General features: G+C 45.8%; 3 protein-coding genes across 6 annotated transcripts in view; all 3 read right to left on the bottom strand.

The window, feature by feature from the left end:
- Positions 1 to 4,434: 4,434 nt before the first annotated feature.
- On the bottom strand, positions 4,435 to 11,944 carry tut1 (terminal uridylyl transferase 1, U6 snRNA-specific). 2 transcript variants are annotated; one of them, XM_017482851.3, is made up of 10 exons: positions 11,764 to 11,944; positions 10,546 to 10,736; positions 10,165 to 10,371; positions 9,972 to 10,086; positions 9,708 to 9,832; positions 8,691 to 8,920; positions 8,501 to 8,610; positions 7,768 to 7,890; positions 7,196 to 7,288; positions 4,435 to 5,839 (listed from the first exon to the last, which is right to left on the bottom strand). In XM_017482851.3, the coding sequence occupies exons 1-10, from the start codon at positions 11,837 to 11,839 to the stop codon at positions 4,734 to 4,736; spliced, it is 2,376 nt and encodes a 791-aa protein (XP_017338340.1). In that variant the 5' UTR covers positions 11,840 to 11,944; the 3' UTR covers positions 4,435 to 4,733. The 2 variants fall into 2 exon arrangements, with proteins under 2 accessions (XP_017338340.1, XP_017338341.1); XM_017482852.3 differs by having other exon boundaries at positions 8,691 to 8,917.
- Positions 11,945 to 12,190: 246 nt separating this feature from the next.
- Positions 12,191 to 22,229, bottom strand: mki67 (marker of proliferation Ki-67). Of its 2 annotated transcripts, none has more exons than XM_053685328.1 (15): positions 22,076 to 22,229; positions 21,476 to 21,577; positions 20,262 to 20,343; positions 19,772 to 19,887; positions 19,609 to 19,681; positions 19,401 to 19,470; positions 18,656 to 19,318; positions 18,257 to 18,483; positions 17,514 to 18,165; positions 17,295 to 17,416; positions 17,031 to 17,205; positions 16,797 to 16,931; positions 15,315 to 16,724; positions 12,868 to 15,192; positions 12,191 to 12,667 (listed from the first exon to the last, which is right to left on the bottom strand). In XM_053685328.1, the coding sequence occupies exons 2-15, from the start codon at positions 21,562 to 21,564 to the stop codon at positions 12,579 to 12,581; spliced, it is 6,228 nt and encodes a 2,075-aa protein (XP_053541303.1). In that variant the 5' UTR covers positions 21,565 to 21,577; positions 22,076 to 22,229; the 3' UTR covers positions 12,191 to 12,578. The 2 variants fall into 2 exon arrangements, with proteins under 2 accessions (XP_053541303.1, XP_053541304.1); XM_053685329.1 differs by lacking the exon at positions 22,076 to 22,229 and adding an exon at positions 21,662 to 21,825.
- A 652-nt stretch (positions 22,230 to 22,881) lies between these two features.
- raraa (retinoic acid receptor, alpha a) overlaps positions 22,882 to 26,363 on the bottom strand; it is a 79,945-nt gene continuing 76,463 nt past the window's right edge. For both annotated transcript variants that reach the window (XM_017482884.3, XM_017482885.3), the window contains one exon: positions 22,882 to 26,204. In XM_017482884.3, coding sequence (XP_017338373.1) covers positions 26,002 to 26,204 — 203 coding nt within the window. In that variant the 3' untranslated portion in view covers positions 22,882 to 26,001. The remainder of the gene's footprint in view (positions 26,205 to 26,363) is intronic.

The following is a 26,363-nucleotide window of genomic DNA, read 5'->3' as shown; positions in this document are numbered from 1 at the left end:
ACCGTTAGTTATTTTGATGGATTTGTGGTAAAAGCACGTAGTTATAAAGTTGCGTATGATCTGAAACGCCTTGGTGATGATGCTTTGGAGCGAGCTGTAGCAATACTCGTTCTAAACACCCTGCGTCATCCGTCTTTCCTTTCCATCTTCCTAGTAAAACCAATAATTCATCCCTGTCCACATAGACTGTCGTGTTCATACGTCAGGAAAAAGAAGGACGGCGCCAGCAATGTTGACAGTGCGATCTGGCTTCTTTCATGTTTCAGATGTATCGAGACTTGAAGTGGCTTCCCAGAGCTTGGAAAACACACTGATACGTCCACCATTAATAGTCCAAATCGGTCCAATCCGCCCCTGTACTGACCCACCGATTAACGTGGAATGAAAAACACTTGGCTGCGATGCAATAACGCAACGACTCCAAAATTAACCCAAGCTTTAACAAAACCCAATGCTGGAAACCCTAAAATGGAAATTTCACGCCCGGACCCTGAGTGGAATGCGACGTCGATAGTCTTAAAACAATATCAACAGTGTAAGGCTTCGAAAAAGTTAGCGTATTGAATATCAGTTGACCTTTCTATACTTTGTGCAACACAGCACTGTACACCTCCACAGCTGACACAAACAGCCCTAAAATAAACATTTGCTCAGCTCTTGCAGCTTCCTCCAGCGCCACAGCCGTCACCGATAAAAGTCAACCGATGCGCAGTAGATGATGATCCTCCACTTCAGCCGATTGGCGTGGGTAAACACGGAGAAAGCCAGCAGAGATAAGAGCTAACGCAAACCCTCATGCTACGCTAAGTGTGTGTGCGGGGGGGGGGGGGGATAATGCACTCCTAAAAGGATGACTGCTGGAGCGTTGTGTTTGCTAAGTAAACGTCCTAGTGAAGCAGAGAAGTCTCCAAGACTTGACTTTTCAGATTTTTTTCTTTTTCTTCAAATCTGTCCCAGAATGATTCCGTTATGCGTTCGAAATAGTCAACGAATCGATCATTTTATCGCAACACTTCAGAGAACGTTTAATCTAGAGCTTTGAATCAAACGTCAACAAGCGCTCTTGAGGTCCTCGTTCACGGCTCCGTACGATTGGGTGGAGGTCAAAACAATACAAAACAAAAAACGAGAGGCGTGCGCATGAGCGATTCATTTGCGCGAGCACTGAGCACCGAGCCACGCGCTCGTCCAGGTTCTACACTCAAGATGCCACTCGCACCTACACCGTAACATCTTGAACAGAAACCTCGGTACGACGCAAAGTATTTCATCGCAAGCAGTGGCTGCGTGAAAACGAAAGATCGGGACGACACCAGCCGATCGTCAAAAACGAACGCTGTTTAAACCAAGGAAACGTGAAAGGATGTCCCTGACGTCTGTGATCGATTAGTCCTAAGCAGTCCTAATATCTGTATCTACTGGAACCGCTATTGATTCCTGTCTAATTACAACAGCATTTATGCCAAGTAGCTCTTCAGGAGGGAAATCGATTCCCTGTCCATCGCTGCGAGCCAAGAATCTCCGAAAGAAAGACAAACGGTTCGATTAGGGGGAGAAGAACTTTCTTCTGGGAAATAAAATGCACGTCTGCAATAAAAGTGTATAAAAACGCACGATTTGGGCGTCGACGCACCTTTATCGATATATTACAGGGTTTTTGACATAGCGGAGGTCCTGCAGGAGTGGAGCCGGACACGAGTGATTGATAGTTTTCATTAGGGATCTTCTCGAGGTTAAACTCGAGAAGGAAACGTCGATCGTCGGCTACGTACGGCGTGGGAATTTAGCTGCAGGGGGGACGCAAGATGACCAATGTTAGGACGCTTAAATAAACGTTTTCGCTCGTCGACCGCTTCCGAAGGGATTAACGCTCGTGATTTGTCGCTCAGCAGCGCGAACAGAAAACCGGAGAGAGAGCACCATGTCAATCTTCCAGACGGAACGTCTTCGCCCACTTTAAAACCCTCTCACTAATGGTACGAGCCGCTGTGTGCTCACTCGGACGAGACGTAAACTCGGCGTATCTTTATGGGCACCAACACGCGTGCCGTCTAATGGCTAATGCGAGCAGAGTGCTTCAGAGGCCTGTTTGCTCTGGTGTGTGGGAGCGGAAGAAACGCTGATACGGATCGAGTAAAGAGCGCGGGCTCGAACGGAAGGACGGCGGTAATAAAATATTCCAAATCAATAAAAAGCCCCCTTTTTAAAAAATAAACAAATCAACATATCACGAATAAGGCGTTAACTGAGGGGGGAAAAAGTTCTATTGGTAAAGACTCCTAAATACGACCGGGGAAAGGACGACATGATGTTTCTTCATCCTCAATTCCTTAGGAAAGCTCCTCTTTCTGCAGCTATACAAGTTCTGCAGCTTTTAAGGAGAAGTCAGGAACACATAGGTACGAGACGAGGTCCACGATCTTCAACGCTCCTTGAGGAACGTGCCTGTGAACCTTTACGTCTTCACGTCACGCTCTTCCATAACGAAAGCCGTTAATCAAGCATCAACGAGGTGTCGGCGACTGATCCCGACGGGACTGCCATTTTCCCATCGATTCGAGATCTCATTAAACGCTAGCGATGGAGACCTGTTTTAACGCAGTACGGCTTTAGGGTTACAATAAATGGCATCTTAAATAAACTCCAGCTCAGACATACCGACGAAAGGAATCGAACTGGGAACGGATAACGACCAGACCTTGGGAAGCAGATGCAAGGTCATTAACGAGACCCTTTAGAAGCAACGATCCTCATGTTAGGCTCACGTTGACGTAAATCTTGTCGCATTCGCGTTTTCACCAGCACTTTTGTCCTCCGTGTTGGATTTTTGAAGCTTGACACCAACCGATTGATCATGAGTTTCTAAAAACAAGCAAGTGTTGGCAGGTGCGATTTTTTTAAAAGGTTCGTCCTGGCGTTAGGCGTAAAAGCCTTACGTTGAATATACGATGTACTACATACAGGGTTGAAGAACCCTGGATCTGTTCGATTCCGATTAAGCTCGTCTTCCTCTTTATTAAAAGTTGTGCATGTTTAGAGCTGGCTCCAGAACGAGATCAGAGTGTCCTCCTCAACCCCTGAGCACTGATGGGAAGCACCCAGCCCTGGTTTCTCTCTCTCACCATCCTCAAGCAGACCTGAGCGATCACGTCAGCTCGGATCGAACGAAACGAGGTGATGTTGATCGGCGAGCCTGTCCGCGGGCCGGTTTCCCAACGCCAGCACATCCTTATCCATAATTACACTCGTACGTCTCGAGCCAAGCGGCGGAGCGTGGGGTCTGAGCTTTTTACTCCATCTTGCTTGGAAGGAGTTCTGTAAAGGCACGAGCCAGTGCTCGTATTGATAAAGAACTTCAGTTGAAAATAAAGCTGTAAACAGAACAGAGATACCATTTGGATCTTTTCATTCAAGTCAGTTCAGTTAAATGACTCGTACAGATTCGTTCACGTTGATCGTTACTTTTAAAGTGTGCTACACCCAGACCGACACGGATTATTACTGTGTGAACTGCAAAGCTCCTGCTTGCACCAAACACTGACCCTCTGAACACGAAAGGAATGAAACTCGGCCATGACCCACTGAATTCTTTCGATCGTGGCTGCAATTCGTTCAGCGGATCCGTGACTGACTCAGTGAATCCTTTCAGTCATGGGCAAAATTTGCTTCTCTCTCGCTCTCTGTGTCGAGATCTAACTCGGAGAACCCTTTATAATCATGGCGGAGATTTGAGACCCGATCGAGAGTCGCTCCTCTTTCTATCGACGAGTGAATGTTTGACTCCGCAAATCTTTTTTTGGTCACGACAGGGATTCTCCCCTCTCTCTCTCTCTCTCTCGTTCATAAAGTCAGTGAACCGAAATGATTCGTTGTGTCACGGCCAGGAATCGCTCCTCTCAAGTTCAAGGGGTTATTGCTTCAATCTCATCCACGATCATAAGGATTTAGCGAGTCAAAAAACCAAGCCACTGAACAAGAGAGAGATTCTTAGACTTGTAAAATGATTCGCTAACCTGTTGAATGGGAAAGGATTCACGGAGTCAAACCCTGACACGCAACGAGCGAGAGCGGATCAAATCTCGGCCACGACCGAGAGGATTCACTGAACGAGAGTCTCAAGTCATGATTCAAAGGATTCAGCGAATCAAACACCAACATAAGGAGCAAATCTTCGCCAGACCTCAAACGATTCAGAGTCGAATACTGATCTGTTGAATAAGAGTGGAGCGAATCTTGGTCAAAAACTGAACACTGACAGAAAAACATAAACCTACAAAAAAATAAATCTCTTTGATATTCATGAAGTCGGTTACGAGTACGTATGGAAAAGCAGTCTTTTTGAGTCCATGTTTCAATTGATCTTAGTGACTCCTTTTAAAAAAAAACAAAAAAAAACCTCGAACCAATCACAAATGGAACGTCTAAAACAGAAACTGGTAGCTTCGTGTTTAATAACCTGCACTTACAACTTTCTTCTTTTTTAAACGATAACCAAACTAAAATATACTACAAAGTATTTTAAATCAAAAACACAACTTTTCACATTTTAAACGTGAATAAACAGTGACATGAATAACTAAACCACAAGAAATGATCAGATTAGATTAGACTACAACAAATAAAGAACAAAAGTCCAGAAGTCAACCAAACTACAGCAAACATTATTGTTATTGTGTCTCCATACATCTTTCCAAAAACATTTATGTCCTTAAAATAAAAACGTGCAGGAAGGATTATTCAGATTTCGCCAACAACGTATCCACCATCTTGGGCAGGAAGCAATCGAGAAAATGGAAGAAGTCGTGAAAATGTCCGGCGGGATCGTCGGTCGCTTTGAACTTGAGCACGGCTTTCGTGCACTCGTCACCGCCCGTCACGACGGCATCCACCCTGAACTCCAGTTTCTCCTCGGGGTTCGAGTCGTTCTCGATGATGTACTGCGTCACCCTGCTCTCGATGCTGCTGCAGCCCCCTTCGGGCTTGGAGGTCTCGTCACTCGTTTTCAGTAACACTCTCCGGATCTTCCTTCGGCCGGCCCACACCGGGTGTCTCTGGGTCCAGTTCCAGTGAGCCACCTCTGCTGAGGGTTCCAGTCTCATCCTCTTTCCCTCGGGTGAGGAGGAAGAAGAGGATGGACCTTCCTCTATGGACAGGGGTCTCTTCATTCCAGAGTGAACTATTGGATGATGGCTAGAACTATCAAGATTATTGTTCACTTCCTCGTTTTTGGTATCTCCTTGGGCGCTGGTTAGATCTTGACTGATCTCGACCTGGTCTGAAGGCGTACACTTGAGAATGTCGTTGAACACCACCTCCAAGGACGAGCAGACCTTCTTGAACCAAAGGACTCGGAAGGTCTCTCCTGCCGAACTCAGCTCTGTACGGAAAGACTGAGTCAAAATGGCCGCCCTGAACGGGATGTTGATCTCCGGGAATTTTTCCAGGGCTTCCTGCGAGCTGGACAGACCCTCAAGACGTGGCGCAAAGAGCTTTACTATCCCCCAGGACTTGCCCTTGGACGACTTGCGCTGGTACTGCAGGCTCCGGCAGTACTTCTCCGCGTCGCAGAATTCCCTGCGGAGATTCTTGTGTGTTCGCTCGGTAAGGTTGCCGGCTACGTTATGGTGGAGTTCGAACGGGTCCAGGATGTTCACGGGTCCCAGTTTTGTACGTGCCGTTGTTTTCTGTCTGCTGGCGTCGGAGCTCTCTGCGGGATCAGGCATGTCGTCTCTGCTCAGAAACTCCGCGATAGGAAGAACGCGCCCGGCTCTCAGAGACACCACAGATCCAGGAAAATCAAACTTGGAGTAGTAGGTAAAGAAACCGAAAAGCAAGGTGCCTGACGGGGAGAAAGCGGAAATAAGATCATTAGAACCTGGAAAAGAACCGGAGAACGTGCATAAAAGATCAACCTTGGGGAACCAGAGTAGAAGTGCGTGTGTGTGAGACGCCCATTCCCACTCAGACTGATCCTATCTGCTCATGGAGAAAGTTTGACCTACACTCTATGAACAAAAGTATGTACACCCCTGTGTGGTTCTTCCCCAAACTGTTGCGCACAATTCTACAGAACCTCGTTATTCGCTGTAGCATTACAATTTCCCTTCACTGGAACCAAGAGGCCCCAAACACTGTTCCAGCATCACACAAAGTACACAAAGCGAGCTCCATGAACACCTGGTGTGTTAAGGTTGGAGTAAAAGAACCCAAGTGTCCTGCACAGAGCCCTGACCTCAACCCCACTGAACGGGCTTGGGATGAACTGGAGCCTCCTCACCCGACATCAGCGCCTGACCTCAACCTCACTAATGCTCTTGTATCTGAATGAACACAAATCCCCACACCCACAGCTCCAGAGTCTAACAGAAATCCTTCAAAGAAGAGTGGAGCACATTATAACCACAAAAGGGGAATAAATCTGGACTGGGATGTTCAACAGGCACATATGGGTGTGATGGTCAGGTGTACACATGCTGTTGCCGGAATATAGTGCATCTCACCGACTCCTGAACGAGTTCTGACCAATCCCGCCCACTCCCAAAGGAGTTCTGACCAATCCCACCCACACAAAGGAATTATGACCAATCCCACCCATTCTCAAACTAACTCTGAGCAACTCCACCCATTTCCAAAGAAATTCTGTCCAACTCCACCCACTCCTGAAGGAACTGTTCATACAACAAGAAATGCGCTGCTCATAAATTCAACAAAGTTCTTCTGACCAATCCCGCCCACTCCCTAACTAATTCTGACCAATCCCACCCACTCCACAGAAAGTCTGATTAATCTCACCCACTCCCATGAAAGTCTGACCAATCCTGCCTGTTATTATTTTTGTGTGTACCTGCCAATGATATTTTCTAAATGGATTTAGTTGGCTCTACTAACCAAAATATAAAACCAACTGGTAATTGACACTACGGCGACCCTGACCAGGATAAAACCCGCTGCATGCTATGTGCTCCAGCATGAATGAAAATGGCCTTTCTTTTGCTGCACGACTCTAGACCAGAGCGTTATCGTTATCGCTTCAAACTGAAATCCTTCGGCTACGACATACGAGCACCCATCACTGAGGTTCTGCTTCCGGATTTAAATGTCATCTTTGAAATTTACGGATAAAAAAAAACTGCTTTTATTTTTGAAACTGTGTCGTGCTGGTTCATCCGCAACGTACGTTTTAATGAATACTTACACAGGTCGTCTGTGTTTTTACTAGGAGGCACGCTGATCGGCTGACTGGGGAAGGTGCAGTCCCATCCGTCAATGACGCACTCCTCCTCCTCACCTACGCACACCAAGTCAGAAAAAACGATCAGTTTTTTCTTTATCTACGAAGAGTTAGAGAACTGTCCAACTATAAATAAGGAGCGCCAGTCAATCAATCAATCAAATAAGAATTACTCGATTGACCATGGCTTAATAGCCATGACCTTCAAGCTGTACATTTCCCGGTTTTTCCAGGACGCGTCGGAACCGTGACTCATTTAAAAGCCCTAACCTCGTTTATTCTCACTGCAGAACTTCATTTCTTCCATTCTGCTTAAGGACAACTCGTGTCATGGGGTATTTAAAGATGGCGAGCATCCAGATGTATTCTGATAGCTTTTAAAACATATAGAAAATATGACAGCCTATAAAACAGCACTTTTTATTATTCAGCACATGCTATTATTTTACGTATCGCGCTCCCTGTGTGCGGAACTCCTGAACAGCTTTACCCGAATACCCCCGGGTGTGGAGGGGGGCGGTGTTAGGTGTACATACATGCCATATGCTTGAGCTGCTCCACAGTCGGCAGTACAGGTGGACTGACGGTCTGCAGGTAGAATAGGACCAGCAGCGTCAGCGCGTAGTTATTCAACAGCGGCCCACCGCCAGACGGGTTCCCTGTGTGAGAAAGCGAATTCACACACCAGCGACAAACGAAGACAAAGAAGAGAAAAAAAAAAAACCCCACAAAAAACAAAAACAAAACACATTATATATTCCATCAATAAAATCTGGATGAACGGATACAATTCATCCAGCGGCCTCATTTCAATATATGCAGATTTAAAACTACGCATGTATAAAATCTGTAATAATAAGAAAGTTTCACTTTCACATATTTAAACCTTCCCAAAATTGTGGTATTTTTACTCTGTTGCCTCTCTTTGTTTTTATTATTATAAGAAATGTCATTTTTTATCTATTTATATCATTATTATTGTTAATCTACACCACAGAAAGCCTGGCTCTTATGAACACCACGTGGATGTATATTTTCGCTAAAAATAAAATGTAAAAAACCCCCAAAACAAACAAGTTATTACAGGTCACAAATCAGGGTAAAGCGATACAGTCCGTGACTGGATGCTAAAGCTGTGCTGTGCTGCCATCTTCTGGTCACGATGGGTAAATAAATAAAGGGGGGGGGCCTTTTAATAAAACCCACGAGTGAGTGTGTGTGTGTGTGTGTGTGTGTGTGTGTGTGTGTGTGTGTGTGGTAATCCAGTACCTGCGAGTTGTTTCTGCTTGGCCCAGAATCTTACGGAATAAACCAGAGGACGCACTCTGGAGTCCAGCCCCGAGCACAGCTGCAGGAAGCGCGTGTTTCTGACCGCCAGCCTGTCGGCAGCGACCAGGCGTCAGAAATGATTCCTCTTTATATGTGTAATCGAGTGAGATTATTGTTCTTATCGCTGTACCTGTTGTTGATGGTGATGTCCCCCTGCAGATTGAGCTGCCGATGGCTGAACTTGACCACAGGGAGGCGTGCGCTGCTCACTGTTTGGACCTTATGCACTCCGGGCACGCACTTCCTCAGAACGGCCGCCACCAGCTCCAGCAGCTCGGCCGGCGTCGCCGTGGTCAGGTCAATGTCAGACAGGATGGAGTCTTCTGGCTGGCCGTCCTCCGACTGGTTCTCGGCCGTCTGCTGGTCAGCGAGAGAACGTTACCGTGAACGTTAGCAGGAAAGCAGAACATTTCGCTCTTTATTCTTTTAAAGTTTTGTTAACTCTTTTTTTTTTTAAAACTGCTATTATCCTTTTACTATTTGAACTATTAAAATTAAAGGGGCGGCTGTGACTCGGGTGGTAGAGCGGGTTGTCCACTAATCGTAGGGTGGGCGGTTCGATTCCCGGCCCACGTGAATCCACATGCTGAAGTGTCCTTGGGCAAGACACTGAACCCCGAGTTGCTCCCGATGGCAAGTTAGCGCCCTGCACGGCAGCTCTGCTACCATTGGTGTGTGGGTGTGTGGGTGTGTAGGTGAATGAGACACAGTGTATAGCGCTTTGGATAAAAGCGCTATACAGGTGCGCCATTTAAATTCCTTTGATATTTTTATTTTCTTTACGATTTTAACTCCTTTATAAGCCTTTTTTCTTTTTTTTCTTTACATGATTTAAATTCCCTTTTCACCCACTTCACTCATTTATTTAGCTTCTTTCCTTTTAAACTCTGTTATATACCCAACGCCTCTGATTTTCTCAAAAGGTTTTCTTGCCTTTTCTCCCGTAGACGGCTCTCTGGTCTTCGTGTTAGTTTATCCTTTTATTTATTAAACAACATAAACAGTCTTCACAGGTGAAACCCAGGGCTCAAACCGAGAGCAGACGTTCAGAGCTATTAATTCTGAAAACGATCGATCTAACAGGACACACTCCTATCGGTCATGTGTTCCGATATTTTTGATCGCTGGATTTAAAACGGTCACAGACCTGCTCGGACATCCTGGTGCGATTCTGGAAGGCTCTGGTGTTCTCCAGGTCCAAGACGAGATCGAGGTCACACGAATGGATACCGAACGTGTTCACCGAGGAGCCGAAAGGTACAACCTGACAATCTGAATAAGAAATAAACAAGTAAATAAATAAAATCCGTGGTGAGCAGACGGGTTAGCTGGACACGAATCTCACTCGAGCGTCACATGTTTACATTTCTACATACAACAAACAACATGAATCAGTGGTTTGGATTCTGACCTGGGAGGAACTCGATGAAGACCTCCTGCAGGAGCTGGACTAGGAGCTGCCTGGCTTTACTATCATTCTCACTCAGCTGGAACATCTCCACCATTTTGTGCATCTGCTCGTTTACCTGAGCGCGGGAAAATGGAGCTCGGTGATCAGGTGTGTGTGTGTGGGATGGAGACGCAGAGGGGCAAGAAGCACTTACTGAAGACACGAGGCAGAGCTCATGGCTGAGCTTCTCCAGGCTGATGTGAGGTTTGGTCCGGTCGTGTTTCCCCTTGCTGGCCAACTTGAACTCCTTCCTCTCTCGAGGTTTCACGCGGAGCTTCAGTCCATCCAGACTGTGCTGCAGCTGAGCCAACGCTGCCTCGGTGCTCGCAGTCTCGGCAAACTCCACGATGGCATACAGACTCTGCACAGGAACACACACACACGGGGTTCCTCAGGGTTCAGCACTGAGACCAGTTTATAATCACGACCTGGTAACATCTTTAGCACCTACACACCGATATTTAAGACTTCATAACCTGCAGCATTACAAAAGCAGTTCCTCAGGTGGTGTTCGGGTTAAATCTCTCACACAGACCTGCTCCTTGTCCATGATGACCTCGGCCACGGGTCCGAACTGCTGGAAATATTCAGCCAGCTCGCTCGTGGACGTGTCGCGCTTGAAGCCGCTGACGTAGACGCTGTTCTCCTCCTGAGCCTTCCTCTTCGCCCGCAGCCTGCACAGGTGCTGGTGCTTCCTCCCCTTCATGTGGCCTTCTAAACTCGGCTCTGAGTCACACAAAACATTCGGACAAAAAGAAACGCTCAGCGAGGACAGACAGACAGGTCTGAGGATGGGGTTGGTGTTTTTTTTTGTGATTTTTGGATAGAGAGACAGACAGGTTAGTTAGATAGACATACAGACAGACAGACATGTTAAATAGACAGACAGGTAAGACAGGGAGGCAAACACAGGTTAGAGATTTGACAGGCAGCTAGGTTAGACAGAGAGACAGACAGACAGGTTAGACAGGCAGAGAGGCATGTTATATAAACAGAGACAGACAGGTTAGACAGGCAGAGAGACAGACAGGCAGGCAAACACAGGTTAGACAGAAAACAGACAAACAGGTTAGACAGAGACAGTCATGTAGGTTAGACAAGGACAGGTTAGACAGACAGACAGTTTAGACAGATTTGACATATGTTTGGCAGAGAGACAGGTAAGACAGACAGAGAGAGAAGGCGTTATGTTGGAGAGACAGACAGGTTAGTTAGAATGTCAGGTAGGTAGGTAGGTTAGACAGACAGGTTGTTAGAATGTCAGGTAGGTAGGTAGGTTAGACAGACAGGTTAGTTAGAATGTCAGGTAGGTTGCTCAGACAGACAGACAGCCAGCTGCAGAAATGACGGTATGACCTACAGCTACAAAAAAAAAAAAAAAAAAGTCAAACTAAAGACAAAAACACTCGCGACGCACGTATGCGAGTCAACACTCGCCTAAAAGAACCGACTTAAAGAACCGACTCCTTAGTGAACAGTTTAGCTGCAACTGAAACTTTATCAACTTTGTCGAAGCAAATAAAGCAGGTTTATCGTCAGGTTACAGCTGATGACCTGAACACTAAGAGGAATGTGTAAAATTGAGGTTTCTCCATCTTATTATCCCTCATGCTAGCTGCATCCATTACTGACAACAACGTGCTGAAAACGTATCCTATAAACATTAGCCAAGCTAACGTAGCGCGCGCTCGCTAATCCAGACACGCTACACTAAATGAACTCGCGCTCTTTGAGAAATGCTTTTAACACGTACCGTTAGGGATTTTAACATCACACAATTTACAATAGAATCCTTTCGGTACTGTTTGGATGTCGGGATCAGTCTCCATTGTGCTTCACGGACAGAATAAGGAAAATAAATAAATAAATCAAATCTCCCTCCAGGTCGGTTTTCTTCCTCCTCCAGCGTTCTTCTTCTTCGACTTAATGGCGGTTGACTTGACGGAACACTACCGCCACCCAGAGGGCTGGAGTATCGACGTGGAAACATCTTTTAACTTCGGGATGAATTGCTATATTTTAATTAATTTATTTATATTAATTATGTTAGCCATACCTAGAGTTTACACACCAAAATAATTTCGGCTAAACACCACCACCACCACCACCACGATGACGTAAAGATGCTCGTTTGTGGTGTTTAATGAAACCCTCCTCCACACTAAAATGGACGACACTCATTTTCCAATCCTCAGACTGTTTATTATCAGGATTTTTTTTGGTCAAGTTACAAATACAAACAATGCTTAAAATATGTAGATCATTTTAAAAAAAGCAAAGCATATGATGGACACAAGTACATAAAAGGAACTCCCCCAGACTACAAAGGAGCGGGGGAAAAAAAAATGCATTAATGCCCCAAATGTTTTGAGCTTTATAAAAATAAATCTGAAAATATTTTTTGTTAAACGATTACAAGAATTGTATAAAAAAAAAACAACAACAACAACAACAACAAAAAACATCCCCCCCAAGTCGGTACAAAAGTCACCACGATAATTAAACGGTCTCGATATATAAAACCCCCTAACACTAGCGGATTATTTACATCATCTCAACACCGGTGCTTTATTTCCTTCTCGTCCGTCTCGCAGGAGCAGAAGCGACGTCCGTCTCGGCTTTCTTCTCACCTCTGGTCCCTCGGCGAGTGGTTCTCTCTGCAAGAAAGGCACGACGCAGACGTTTTGTTTAGCGATCGACGTACAAAACAGACAGGATGATGTATCTACCGGCACGGTCGGGTCTCAAAACCTTTCGAATTTAAACACTCATGGAACCTTGTCTTTTAAAACACCATAGAATCCCAAATGTTGAACCTTTCTTTAAAAGATTCGTAGAAGAAGTGGAGAAAACTCACCCGAGATGGGATCCTCAGCCTGAGGTGGAACATCTTCCGGAGCTGCTTTCCTCCGACCTCTGACGGGTTTTTCTTCCTTCTTAGGAGCTTCTTCTGCTTCCACTACAGAAGTTTCTTCTGCCTCCTTTGCAGCCGTCCTCCTCCCTCTGCCTGGTGCAGCTGCTGCGTCTGTTTGAGCTTCTGCACCGGCTCCTTTGCCCCTTTTCCTCTTCGGTAAGGGCTCCGTATCTGGAATTTTGTCACCTTCAACCTCCAGGTCCTTCCTTTTCTGCCCCCTTTTCTGCCTGGCAGCTACTTCTAACCCTACTGAAGCGGCCGCTCTTCCTCTCCTGACTGGTTGGATGCTTTCTTCAGCAGCTGGCTTCTCCTTTTCCGGTTCTTCTTGTTCCTTTGCCCCTCTCCCTTTGCGCCCTTTGACTGCCGGATGTACCGACTGCTTAGTCTCTGCATCGTCTTTGGCTGCTGGTTCATCTTTCTTCCTGGACATCTTCTGTTGAGGCTCTTCCTCAGCTGCTGCTTCTTCAGCTTCTCTGACTGAGGTGTCCTTGGTGGAGACCTTGGCTTTCTTGACGATTCTCCCTCTTCCTCTCTTAGCTTCTGCCTCTGAAAGTGGCGTTTCTTCAGTCGCAGACCCTGGTACCTTTGTTTCATTGCTGGTCTCTTCGATTGGTCCCACCACTGATGTGGAACCTTCTGAGACTTCCTCTGGCTCGGATTTTGTCGCTGCTTTTCTACCACGGCTAGGCTTGACAACTGGAGGAGCTTCGAGAGTAGCGCCGCGACGCACTCTTTTAACCGGCGCGTCCGGTTCATCCTTGACAGCAGCTGTGCGCTTTCCTCTGGATGACCTGGCTGCAGAGGCCTCCAACTGCCGGATGGGTTCTGAGTCCTGAGAATCATCTAAAACCTGAGCTTTGGGCTGTTTTGTCCTCCTGCCTCCTCTGACGTTTTTCACCGCTGGTTCTTCCGCCACAGTAGCTGCTGCACTGGTTTCCGTAAAAGGACCATTAGCTGCGTCCTCTACCTGCGACTTTACCTGCTTGTTTCCAGCACCTCGGCCAGACCTGACTGCTGGAGCTTCTGCTTTAGGCTCAGGTTCAACTGCAGAAGGTTCAATGTTGGATTCATCGGCCGCTCCCTGGTTGATCAAAGCCCCTGGATTCGCGCTCCTTCCTCGTCTAGACTTCACAACAGGCATTCGAGTGCGCTCTTCAGGCAGCACCTCAGGATCCAAAGTGGGTTTAGAGGTGTCCTCAGCTTGTGGAGTTTCCTTCTTTGCTGCCCTGCCTCTCCTCGGTTTTGAGTTGGCTTGAACAGTTTCTGCTGCCGATTGATCTTCTGCAATCGCTGATAATTTGGGCTCGGTGACAACGACGGCATCCGAGCTCTTAACGTCCGACTCCATGACAGTCAGGGTGGGTTCACAAGACTCCTCAAATTGCGAGGTCTTCAGCATTTCCTTCTTTGTCAGCCTGCCTCTCCTGGTTTTCGCGGCGGATTTGATTTTAGAACTCTCTAGTACGACGGCTTCTACCTCCACTACGGCGTCTGAGGATTCCTCAACTTCTGCAGCCGTTGTTGGTTCCTGCTTTGTTGTCCTGCCTCTCCTTGCTCTGGTGTTGGACTTAACAGGAGGCTCGGTCTCTTCTGACGGCTGAAGTTCAGCACTCTCCGACGCCACCCCAACCGAGGCTTCTGGCTTTTGTGGATTCTCCGGTTCGTGTTTTTCTTTCCTTCCTCTCTTGGTCCTAGCAGGAGCCGGTGTCTTCACGGAGTCTTCCACCTCTGCGGAAGCAGTCAAGTCAACAACAGGACTGACATCTCGTTCGGCTTTCCTTCCTCTCCTGGGTTTAAGTGCCTCTGCAGAGGCACGAGCTGGTTTCTGAGCCTCCGCTTGCTCCTTGGGGATTTTTCCTCTGGTATATTTTCTATCAGGAGTTTGTACAGGAACGTCCTCGAGGAGGTCAACGGCTGACTTGCCTCTCCTTAATCGCACACAAGGAACAGACTTTGGAGAACCAGCGCTGGTTTCCTCCTCAGATCCTGCAACCGTACCAGACAGAGAATCCGAATCCACCTGACGTCCTTGACTCTTCTGGGATCTCCGTGCAGTTCTTACTTGAGCACCACGCCTGGTCTTTTTAGCAGGTGAGGATCTGTTCGACTGCTCCTCTTGCTCGGGAGAAGCTACAGACGCTTCCACCTCCTGGCAAGAAGTTTCTCCTTCTTCCGTCTCAATCTGTAGACCAACAGCTGCTTCTCCATCATTTTTCACATTTTCGACCGGGCAGATATTTTCCTTCTCTTCAGATTCCTCACTGGCATCTTTTAAAAAGAATAGATTCACCCGTTAAAAATTTAAAACATATATACAGACACTTCCACGTAAACATTTCAAACGAGAACTGAAGAATTGTCCGTGCGAAGACGGCTCAGCGTTAACTCACCTTCCAGAAGCAAAACACCAGAACTCACGGAGTTGAACTCTGCATCCATGGTGGAACCCAGCACCGCTTCATCTCCTTTCTGCTTGGGAGTCTTCATCAAATGATCAATTCCAAAGTCATTTTCAACTGGCTCCCCTTTCTCCTTGGGGGTCTGAAGCAAGCGCTTCACACCAACCAGATCTTCAACCAGTTGGCTCTTCTGCTTTGGAGTTTTCATCATCTGCTGAACAACTGTCAGGTCTTCCTCAACCAGCTGTTTCGTCTGCTGGGGAGTTTTCATCATCTCCAGAACTCCCGTCAGATCTTCGTCAACCGGCTGTTTCTTCTGCTGGGGAGTTTTAATAATCTCCTGAACTCCCGTCAGATCTTCCTCAACCAGCTGTTTCTTCTGCTTAGGAGTTTTCATCATCTGCTGAATGCCCAAGTCTTCTTGAACCAGCTGTTTCTTCTGCTGGGGAGTTTTCATCATCTCCAGAACTCCTGTCAGATCTTCCTCAACCAGCTGTTTCTTCTGCTTAGGAGTTTTCATCATCTGCTGAATGCCCAAGTCTTCTTGAACCAGCTGTTTCTTCTGCTGGGGAGTTTTCATCATCTCCTGAACTCCCGTCAGATCTTCCTCAACCGGCTGTTTCTTCTGCTTAGGAGTTTTCATCATCTCCAGAACTCCTGTCAGATCTTCCTCAACCAGCTGTTTCTTCTGCTTAGGAGTTTTAATCATCTCCTGAACTCCCGTCAGATCTTCCTCAACCAGCTGTTTCTTCTGCTGGGGAGTTTTCATCATCTCCTGAACTCCCGTCAGATCTTCCTCAACCTGCTGTTTCTTCTGCCTGGGAGTCTTCATCAATCGTTTGACTCCAGTAAAGTCCTCCTCTCGCTCAGTCTTATCCTTCGGGGTCTTGACAAGTCTCTTCAAGGCTACAGCACACACTACAGGACTGTTTATAACTTTTGGAGTCTTCGTCAACTTCTTTACCCCAGCCATGTCGTCTTCTAAGAGAGTTCCCTTTCGTACAGGGGTATCGAGGAGTTCTTTAATGCCTTCCAAACTCTCTTCCTGGGGTGGTTTCGGCTCTTTGGGCGTCTTGAGTAACTTGCCTCGAAGGTCTTCTACAGGCTCGGCTTTCTGCTTAGGCGTTCTCATGAGTCGTTTGACTCCTGTTAGACATTCTGCCTGGGCTGGTTTACGTTGTGGTTTTTGGACTGGCGTGGCTTTCTTGTTCTTGGGTTGACCTTCACCGGACATATCTAATGCCACGGATACGTCGGATGGAGGAAGGGCAGCCGAGTCATACTTTTCTTCAATTACGCTTCTGTCTTGGTCGTCCTGGAGGAGTCTGGTAACAGCTTCGGCGTTGTAGCGCGCAGGTCCGGCGCTGGAAGCGACGCTCATAGGAGACACCACCATTTCACCTGGACACGAATATGCAATGAGTTTATTCTTGATAACTGGTGATACCAAACTTATGAGAGACCAACGCTTACCAGATTCCTCAGGAGTATTCATTACTGACGTTTCAGTCATTTCAACACCAAGCGGTGTTGCTGGACACTCGCTAGGCTTTATAAAAGCACTCTTCCGTCTACTGTTAGCCGGAGTTTTGAAGATATCGGATAGCCCTGCAAACAAGCCCAGAGTTTATAGATTAATAAAAACGATAATAATAAATCTATCGTATAAGAGTCGAGCGCTCAATTTAAAACAAAAAGTCAGCACACCGGTAAGATCTTCATCCATTTTCATATCCTTTTTAAACAGGGCGACGTTGCATACTACTTTAGGGGCAGCACCAACAAGTCGAGTAGATCGTAAGTAGGCTTTGCCTACGACTATACTGGCTGGAGAATCCGCATGTCCGGTACTCATGTGATCTTTCAGTCGGTGTGCAGGCGTCTGCAAAAGGAGGAGAAGACGTATCCTCAAACAACAATTAAAAAGAACCCAAAATCCTCAATAACTGCAAAACAATGCAACAGAATTACCTTGGGTTTATTCGCTTTAGCGTGCTTGACTGCCGTTCTCTTGGTTGTCGTTTTCTTAGCGTCTCCTTCCATTTGAGGTTTGGCCTGTCCGAACTTCACGATGTCGGCCCAAGAACTGACGACTTAAAACAGGAACAAAAGAAAGCGTGATAAAATACTCGCGTGGAGCAACAAGATGAATACCGTAGCTTTTGAAAAACGCACGCACGTCGACCGTACCTTTTAAATTAGCACGCGAAGCTCCGCTGCGCCGCGATCGCACAACATCAAGCGCGCTCTTCAGCACGCTCTTCCGAGCCGACGCCTTCATGCTGCTCCTTCTCAGCGTGGCCCTCGGGGTTGCACGTAACTGAGGCGCTTCTTCTACATGTACAGGTTCTTCCTTCGTTTCTTTCTGCGGATCAGGGATGGGCGACGGGGTGCTGATTCGGGAAACCGAAAATCGCCCATGCGTCGTAGGGGTCTTGAGAAGGGACTCTTCACTCGAAGATCGCGACTTCACCGAAGCGTTGGAGAGCCTCCTTGAGGATGCTGGAGTTGATGGGTTTGAAGGAGGTGGAGGGGTCTTGGAATTTTTAGGAGATGGGGTTTTAGCCTTTGGACTTGGAGACTTCTTGGCAGGGGAAGGAGTCTTCTTCAGAGTCTTGGCAGGGGAAGGAGTCTTCTTCAGAGTCTTGGCAGGGGAAGGAGTCTTCTTCAGAGTCTTGGCAGGGGAAGGAGTCTTCTTCAGAGTCTTGGCAGGGGAAGGAGTCTTCTTCAGAGTCTTGGAAGAAGAAGGAGTCTCCTTCTTAGTCTTGGCAGGGGAAGCTGCCCGTTTAGGTGAAGCGCTCTTGGCAGGGCTCTCTGCAAGATCCTCTTCAAGCTGGTAACCCTACAGACAAGAGAAGCACGGGCACTTTAAAAACTGAAGGAGAATACTCGAACTAAACAACACTTGAACAAGCGCCCTTTTCTAGTCTTACCATCAGGCCAATGGTGGAAGCTCGTCTGAGTAGAGAGTGAGATTTCTGAGAGAACCCCAAGCTGCGTCTCCAAGGGGTTGCCCCTCGGCGTAGGGGGGAATCGGGCGGTAAACGTTTGTCGAATAGTTCAGGGCTCAGCTGTCCGCCAAAGGACACCCGTTTTCTCTTGGCTGCAGGAAGGGGCAGGTCGTCACGTTTGTGCTTCTTACTGGACTTCTGGTCATTACCTGCAGAACACCAAGCAGATTCGGTCATAAGTGCGCAAGGGGCTGTGTGGTAAAATAGGGATTTTGGTTGTCCCCCCCGTTCTGCCAGCTATGATTTTCTTGTTAGCAACATCGGTACCTCTCAAGGTCGAAGAATTGGTGTTATTATTATCATCATCATCATTATACTAACCTGTGTCATCAGAAGTGGGCGTGGCTACAACCTCCTGCGACACGTCTTGGACTTGAAAGCGTTTTCCTGCACTTGCTCGCGGAGATGTCCTGGTGGCCTGTTTCGCTTTGGCCTCCTCAGCCTCTTCGGCCTCTGTTGGTTCTGAGGGATTCTGGGTAGTGGTCCGGTTCTCCGGGGTTTGAGAAGCACTGCTCCTTCTGTCTTTCGGAGACTTGGTACTCGGACTCTCGAAGGCGATTTGCTCGGCCACCTGGTCAGTGGTGAACTTCTGTGGCGTCGTCTGGGGGGTTTTCTTCTGAGGTACGGGTGTCCCGACACCCTCCGAGCACCTCTTTTGTTCTCCCTGAACAACAGGCGTGGCCGTCTTCACCTGAGCAGGCAGCTTCTCTGCTCGAGCGGTTGAGGATCTTCTCTTCTTCTGCACCGACTTCGGCGTCGCCGGCTTCTCGTTCTCGCTTGAAACCTTCTCAAGTTCCTGTTTCGAGAGAGGGGTATTGGACACACTGGCAGATTTCCACATGGGTTTGGTGGACAGGTCTCGCTTGACCATGTTGTAAAGGTCAGAGAAGGGAGACAAGGTGCTGTCTGTGCTCGCATTGCTCTGATCCCCAACACTCTGGCCCGGACAGGCAGGCAGATTGGAGCCATCTTTCAAGCAGGTGTCTGGAAAAAGATCCAAATTAAAACCGAGACAAATGACAAACCACAGTGATGCCTGATATTCTCAAAGATCACGAGAGCTCACCTTTGGCGTGCTCTGACTTCTTTTTCTCTGTACTTCCGGGTGTGCTCTTCACCTGCTGGTCTTGCAGGACCTGGAAAACCAACAAAGCCATTTTGTAACATAGAAAACTAGCCAGCTAACACACACCCCAACACTTTATTCTTTATTTATTTATTCCCATCTCGAACACGAGAAGCATCATCACGCATCACCCATGTAAACCCCTCACCTTGACAGTTTCTCCTTTACCGGGTGTGGATAAGTGCTTTTTCTTCGGAGTCTGCGCAGGTGGATACTCGAACCTGCACAGCACGAGGTCAGATTAATACAGACACAGAGAAAAATGAATAAAAATAATAAAAACACAGATTTCCACATGAACGATGACGTACCTGAAAGAACGATCGATAATTGTGATTAGATCTCCGTGCTTCAAACGCTCGGACTGCTGCAGAGTCTCACCGTTAATGAGAGTCGGATTCACCGAGCTCAGGTTGGTCAAAATAAGCTTAAAAAAAAAAAAGAAAGAAAGAAAAAATGATTATTAACTCTGATCAATTAGTGTAAATCTACTTAAAAAAACGTTCTGCACAGAAAAACCCACGGCTCTAAAGCTGGGCAGATCTCACGTTTTAGTTCGGATTGTGGTTGTTCGCTTGTGTATCTACCTTGGTTGTTATGGCAACAACACAACCGTACACTTTGAGAGTCTCGTTAAGAGTCCGTTTTCTCTTCGTGTTCATGCACTCGAGTGGAATCACAACAGCATGAGTCCTTTTAACCTCTCAAATAAATAAATAAATAGCTAGACACATTTAGGATTCGTTTAGATCCCTGAATCGGATTTGAAACATAACCTCCTGGAACTCAGCTCCTCGTTACCTCTTTGTTCTCGTTGAGCTCGATTCTGCAGTGTTCTTTGGACACCTGTGGCAGCTGGATCCGGATATCGCAGTCGAGCTTCCTTTAAAATAACAAACACGGAAAAACGTCTCAGTTTGGAGTTTCATACCTTATATAAGAAGGCTTGCAGACTCGGCTTTAAGACCAGCTGCGATTCCGAAACGAATCCACACAAAACTAGGACAAACGTAATATAAGACACGGAGGAGTGCGTGTGTTTCTACGGCAACTCAAGGTTTAGCGCACGCCATGGCTACGAGGTACTCTGTCACCGCTTAGTCTCCATTTTCGGCTCACTGTGAGCGTTGGCTTTTATGGAGTTCTGTGCTAAACGTTATCATAAGATTAATAAACAAGTGACTATTAGATACTAAAACGATTTCTGTGAAAGCATAATTATTGCCCTGAATTACTTCTGGACTTTATTTGGACACTTTGAGAGTACTGTCCAGTAGAAAAACTCTAATAAGCCTGTAATAAGACCACGTGGTGTCTAAGCCAACGCTGATTGGCTGGGAGCAATGTCTGACGTCACAGAGAGGAATAAAGAAAATTTTTTTAAACCCGTTTGGAGTTTAAACAGTAGTAATGGGCATCCCGGTTCTTTCCAGTGAGTCCAATCATTCGACTCATCTCATCAATAAGAGTCGACTCACAAATTGCCGGGGGTTTTTTCCGTTCAAAACCCAAAACAAACGCTATCTTGACATGTAATCATTAAATAAAACAGCTAAAAACTATACTTTGTTAACAAACAAAACAATCACGTTGAGTTCATTTGATAAATTACGCAAACTGATCCTCTGTATCGGTTGGGAGGCAATTAATAATAATAATAATAATAATAATAATAATAATAATAATAATACGACTCGCACTGAAACAGCTCAGACGTTTAAAATAGGTTTCCATTGAAACAGAAATATTTCCTGCGTTACTTTTATGACCTAAAAAACCTCCTACAGCTCGTGTACAGTATGCGAGTCGACTATTAACGTTCGCTTAAAAGAGCCGAATCATGGAGTCGACTCGTTCGCAAACGACACATGGCCATTAAAACCGCGGCACAAGACTAGGATAGACACGTGCATATACAGACAACACACGCGAACATGTAAACAAGCACGTTAACATTATATGGTTATGATAACATTCAGTAAATTAAAACAATATAATATATATTTACTACTGACCTCCCGAACAGACAGGACGCTGTGAGCGGAAACTCGGTTCCATCCGTCCCGTTTCTCTTTATCACCACGATTTTACCGAGCAAAGGCATTTTCCTTACTTACCTGATGGATAGAAAAGGTGAAGGAAAGAATAAAAAACACACAATTGTACAAAACCATAATTTTATCCTCATAGTCTGACTTAACCTTCTAACTCGAGGCTGCATTAAACTCCTAGCCCGCTAACATGTGCTGCTCCGAGTCTCATAAAACGGATCTAGCCAATGTCAAAAATAAAACATTTAAAAATAATAATAATAATAATTTATATACTTTTGATAAGATATTAGTGATATACTAATAACAACGCGCACTTTCAAGCACAGGTTTTCCGACAAATCCCGCCTCTTCGCTACGGATTGGCTAGCACTTCATACGGACACGGAAACTGTCCAATGAATGGACGCTCGCGAGATTAACCAACCAATCCCGATGCAAAGTGTGAGAGCTGTCGGAAAACGGCTAGAAACCAAAAACCCCTACGCTTGATAGCGAATTCTGCATATCACAAGAGAAAAAACACAAACACTCTACAACGAGGATTGAATACAAACGCATTACCTGAGTTAAAAAAAAAACAAATCTTCAAGTTGAAACCTATTCCATCGATAACTTAAAAACGCGACCTACACAAACACCGAGGCGACATTAGCCTCGGCTAACGCTGACTGGTTTACTCTGACGAGTGCACGCCGTGTGCCGGGGCGCAGTGCACAATCCATATCACTCCGCCAAAATAACAAACAACGTAGCTACACCTACGTCTTTTAATCATACTTAAAACACAACGCAGATACATACGATGTAATGTTATACATATTTAAATATTCGATTCATACCGTGTGCGGGTTGTGTACTAGTGCGAGGAACTATTTTGTTTCTTTCATGCAGGCGGAAGAACACTGCGTAGCTAATAACGACTACGGGTTTGAATAGAGTTCGAAATTCCGCGCGAAGACCGCTGATTGGTCGGCGCACGAAGCGATGGAAAAGGCTGCAGCCAATAGAAAGCGTTTAAACCGCGTTTGAATGACAGTGTTGCAGACCAGTTAGAAAGTAGAACTTGTTTTACTGTTTATCATCGGACTTTGATTAAATAAACAAACAATACTACGTAGAATTGATACGGATATGAATTTAACTTGTGGCTTCTCGGTAACGCGAAAAGCAGCATTTTTCTGTCTTATGAACTTCAAAAAAGAGATTTTTTGAAGAAACAACGGTTTATAGCTTCTATAGTGCAAGTGAGAACTTACAGGAACTTACTTGTTCCAGAGATGTTCCACAACATTAAAAGTAATTATGTTATATGAAAATAATCCGTGATTCGGTGTGGTGTTACATCCTGACACGAAGAAACACCAGTGTCATGTTTATATGTGAACTTTTATTACTATTATAATTTTAAAACAACTACACTATACTTCATGAGAGCTCTGTTTGCTGCTCATATACATGACTAGCTTTATGTTCTTTATGCTAATTAATCAGGAGTAAAATATCCTGTAAAATAATAGTAATAATTAGGTAGTATTTGACTTGCTGGATACAGTAGATAGCTGCCCTTTATGTTAGCTACAGGAAGTGATGCTAGTCAAACTTTAGGAAAGAAAACAGCACTACAATTAGCAACATTTGTAAACGGACATTATGAATTTTTTTCTGCAAGATGGCACCTTGGTGCACTATGGGAAGGGGTTCCCAAACTTTTCCAGTGCAAGGCCCCCCAAATGGCATTAACATTTGATTGAGGCCCCCCTTTTGCAACATGTTTTTAAAACACATTAAAAATACAGACTTCTGAATATATCCTTTTTTAAATTAATAATTACATCTTACATCTTTACATTACATTAGGAATTGATTGTGTGTGTGTGTGTTTGTCTAGTGGGAGGGATGGGCACACCAAATTGTTGAGGCCCCCCCGGGCGCCCCCTGGCGGCCCCCACTTTGAAAACCACTGCACTATGGGAAGGCCAGTGGAGGAAATGTGATGCTCTGGGCAATGTTCTGCTGAGAATCTATGGAAGTATAATAGTGCCAAAAGTCCTCAAGGTAAAATGGCATGTTGAATTACATAAATTGAATAAAAACATATCGCAATAACAATACTTGGATTTTTTCTGCCCAGCAATTTGACACAAATTGAAAAAAAAAAGCCCAGCAATATCAATGCTTGAATTAGTTTCCTCTGCAATTCATTGGGTGTGTATATTTTGATTGAAAACAAAATTCCAGCATTAAAAATTCAATGCACACATATTCACCTTCCTAAAATACGAGTTCAGGTGTTCAAATACCACCGTCATTATTCATCAGGTAATATTTCAACACTTTTTTTTTCAACCTCACAAATTCAGGCTGCAAAAATCCAGGTCTTAAAATTCAAGTCTTCACATCCGGGTCTCACAGGAAGAGCAATGGATTACCGATACTACTGTAACATGTTACTCTGCGCCGCCTCCTAGTGGTGGGATTGTGCAGACAAGCCACAGGAGAAGATGAACCTAGGGGACTGGTATAAAGTTGGCTTGACGTTGGACGTTCGGTATTCGCAGATCTGCGCAAATTCAGGGAGCGTCTCTAAAGTCACATATTGGTATACATGTACAGTTCTTTGCTAGGCCTGACGATCTGTTGATGTGACCGTATCATCTCAGTTTTCTATTTTTTGACCGTCGTATGGTCCAATAGCCGGGCTGATTCTTCGTCAGTGATGTGCCGGGTATGGGAAATTCCAAAGAGTTTCCTGTAGCACCTCATCTCCAAGCTTTGCATTGTTCTCTGTAATTCTGTTGTGAGGGTCCATGTTTCACAAGCGGAAAAAAAAAAAAATGAGAGAGAGAGAAAAATTGAGATGGCGAATGAGCGCAATAATCTCATTTTTGTTCCAAGACTGATGTTTCTGTCTTTCCGGATGGGCTTAAGGCGCGTCAATGCCGCAGATGTTTGAGCTATCCTGGCGAGAACTTCATCCGAGACGATCGCTCCTAGGATTTTGAAGCTCTGTGCCGTTTCAAGTTCAGTGTTGATGCCGTTGATGATGTTGGCCATCACTTTCATTTTCCATTCTGTAGGCTCGAGAGGTTGTGTCAAGCCTTTCTACCAAGCTGGCCAGTTCTTCTTCACCTCCAGCTAGCCCATAAATATCATCTGCAAGACGACCTAGTGATTGTTCTGCCTCCTATGCTGATGGTCTCCTCATGGTTTGCCAGGGCGTCCATCATGATGCGCTCCAGGAAGATGGTGAAGAGACTGGGAGAGAGTAGGCACCCTTGATGCAGTCCTCTCATCATCCTGAACCGGCTTCCAATGGCTCCATTTTGGAGGACTGCACCGGGGGTCTTGTCATTCAGCTGTTTGATGACTCTGAGCAGGTTCTGGCTGATGTCGTACTTCCTCATGGTCGCATCATGGTAAAGATGTCCGTTTTGCCGTTGGCTGTAAAGTTCGGATCAGTACTCCATCCACAATTCTTCCACAATCCGATCAGCCTTCTTGCTGTTGTTTTCGTTCAGACTATTTTCTATTTCCTTTGGCATGTACCACCTACCTAAACATGGTTGTAGACCAAGTACACCTCTTCATAGCAACGGTATTCCGTAAAGGAAAGGGACAAACATGAAACTATATTACACCACTAGTAGGCGCTGAAGTGTTATAGCTAGCTAGGATCCTTTTTTCTCTAAGCACACCCTCGGAGCAACCTCTATCCCGTATAACGCGGTATAGTCAGATGTACGATTAGTAGTGTTGTGTTGTGAGGAACAAATTATACAGAGACGGATCATTTTTTTTTCTTCAACCAGTTTTATCTCATTCATCTGTGCACAGTTTACGTGAGTGTAAATAACATTTTTTCGACATTTTTGTTTCCATGAAAAACTGCATCATCATCATCATCATCATCATCACGACCAGTCTGAAATAAAGCAACAACTCTCTCTCTCTCTCTCTCTGTATCCCCCCACCCCCGGTTTCCCTAATGGCCATAAAAAGAGAGAGAGAAAAAAAATCAGTGAAGAAATACAGCTACACTCCAAGTCCATGTTTTTTGTTGTTGTTGTTCTTCCACAATCAATTCCTGGGTTCCTCTCTCTCTATAGTTATATATATATTTTTTCTTTTTTTTTGTAAAAAAAAAAACAAAAAACCCAAAAAAACAGCCTTGGAAGTTAGGCCAAGTCCATCGTTCATTCGTCGTGGTGATGTCCAGGCCTGAGATGTTGGAGGAAGAAAGTGAAGAAAAAAAAACGCAAAAAAACAAAAAAAAAAGTCCACACTGTGTTCTGAGTTCTTCGCTCTCGTTCGCTTTTTTCGTGTCTTTTCTCTCCTCCGTCTGTCTGATGAGTCTTTACAGCAGCGAAGTGAGAGAAGGGGTGAGCGAGAGAGAGAGAGGCAGGAAGCGGTGGACGACCGAGCCCCTGCAGCAGTTAGTGGGCGGAGCTAAGAGGAAGAGGAGGATATGGGGTGTGTGTGTGTGTGTGTCAGGGCGATTGAGTGGATGGGCTGCTGTGGGCGGAGCTGGGCGAGGGCGAGGGACTACAGCTGCCCGAGGGGGCGGGGTTTGACCGTGAGCTGGCTCCTCCCCCCGTGCTCTCCAACCCCTCCGAATTCTCCAGCATCTCCTGGATGAGAGGAGGCATAGAGCCAGGGATCTCCATCTTCAGCGTGATCACTCGCTCTGCTCCTGAGAGAGAGAGAGAGAGAGAGAGAGAGAGAGAACGCTAAACATATACAGAAAGCTAAAAACAGAAGAAGAATAAAATAGTTTGTGTGTGTGTGAGAGAGAAAAAAGAGAGAGAGAGAGAAAAAAAGAGCGAGACACACACACACACACACACACACA

Source organism: Ictalurus punctatus, chromosome 13 (assembly GCF_001660625.3).
Source record: "Ictalurus punctatus breed USDA103 chromosome 13, Coco_2.0, whole genome shotgun sequence".
Taxonomy (NCBI): domain Eukaryota; kingdom Metazoa; phylum Chordata; class Actinopteri; order Siluriformes; family Ictaluridae; genus Ictalurus; species Ictalurus punctatus.
Note: the sequence above shows the minus strand (reverse complement) of the source record. Positions and strands in the feature narration are given on the sequence as shown.

What these genes read in the sequence shown, in the direction of transcription:
- tut1 (XM_017482851.3), bottom strand. Translation starts at nt 11,839, where the DNA reads ATGGAGACTGATCCCGACATCCAAACAGTACCGAAAGGATTCTATTGT. An exon ending in AGCTCTGCCTCGTGTCTTCA is followed by an intron (nt 10,087 to 10,164) that starts GTAAGTGCTTCT and finishes TCCCGCGCTCAG; the next exon opens with GTAAACGAGCAGATGCACAA. An exon ending in GCAGCTCAAGCATATGGCAT is followed by an intron (nt 7,289 to 7,767) that starts GTATGTACACCT and finishes TGGTGTGCGTAG; the next exon opens with GTGAGGAGGAGGAGTGCGTC.
- mki67 (XM_053685328.1), bottom strand. Translation starts at nt 21,564, where the DNA reads ATGCCTTTGCTCGGTAAAATCGTGGTGATAAAGAGAAACGGGACGGAT. An exon ending in AATGGATGAAGATCTTACCG is followed by an intron (nt 16,932 to 17,030) that starts GTGTGCTGACTT and finishes GCTTGTTTGCAG; the next exon opens with GGCTATCCGATATCTTCAAA. An exon ending in GAATACTCCTGAGGAATCTG is followed by an intron (nt 16,725 to 16,796) that starts GTAAGCGTTGGT and finishes ATTCGTGTCCAG; the next exon opens with GTGAAATGGTGGTGTCTCCT.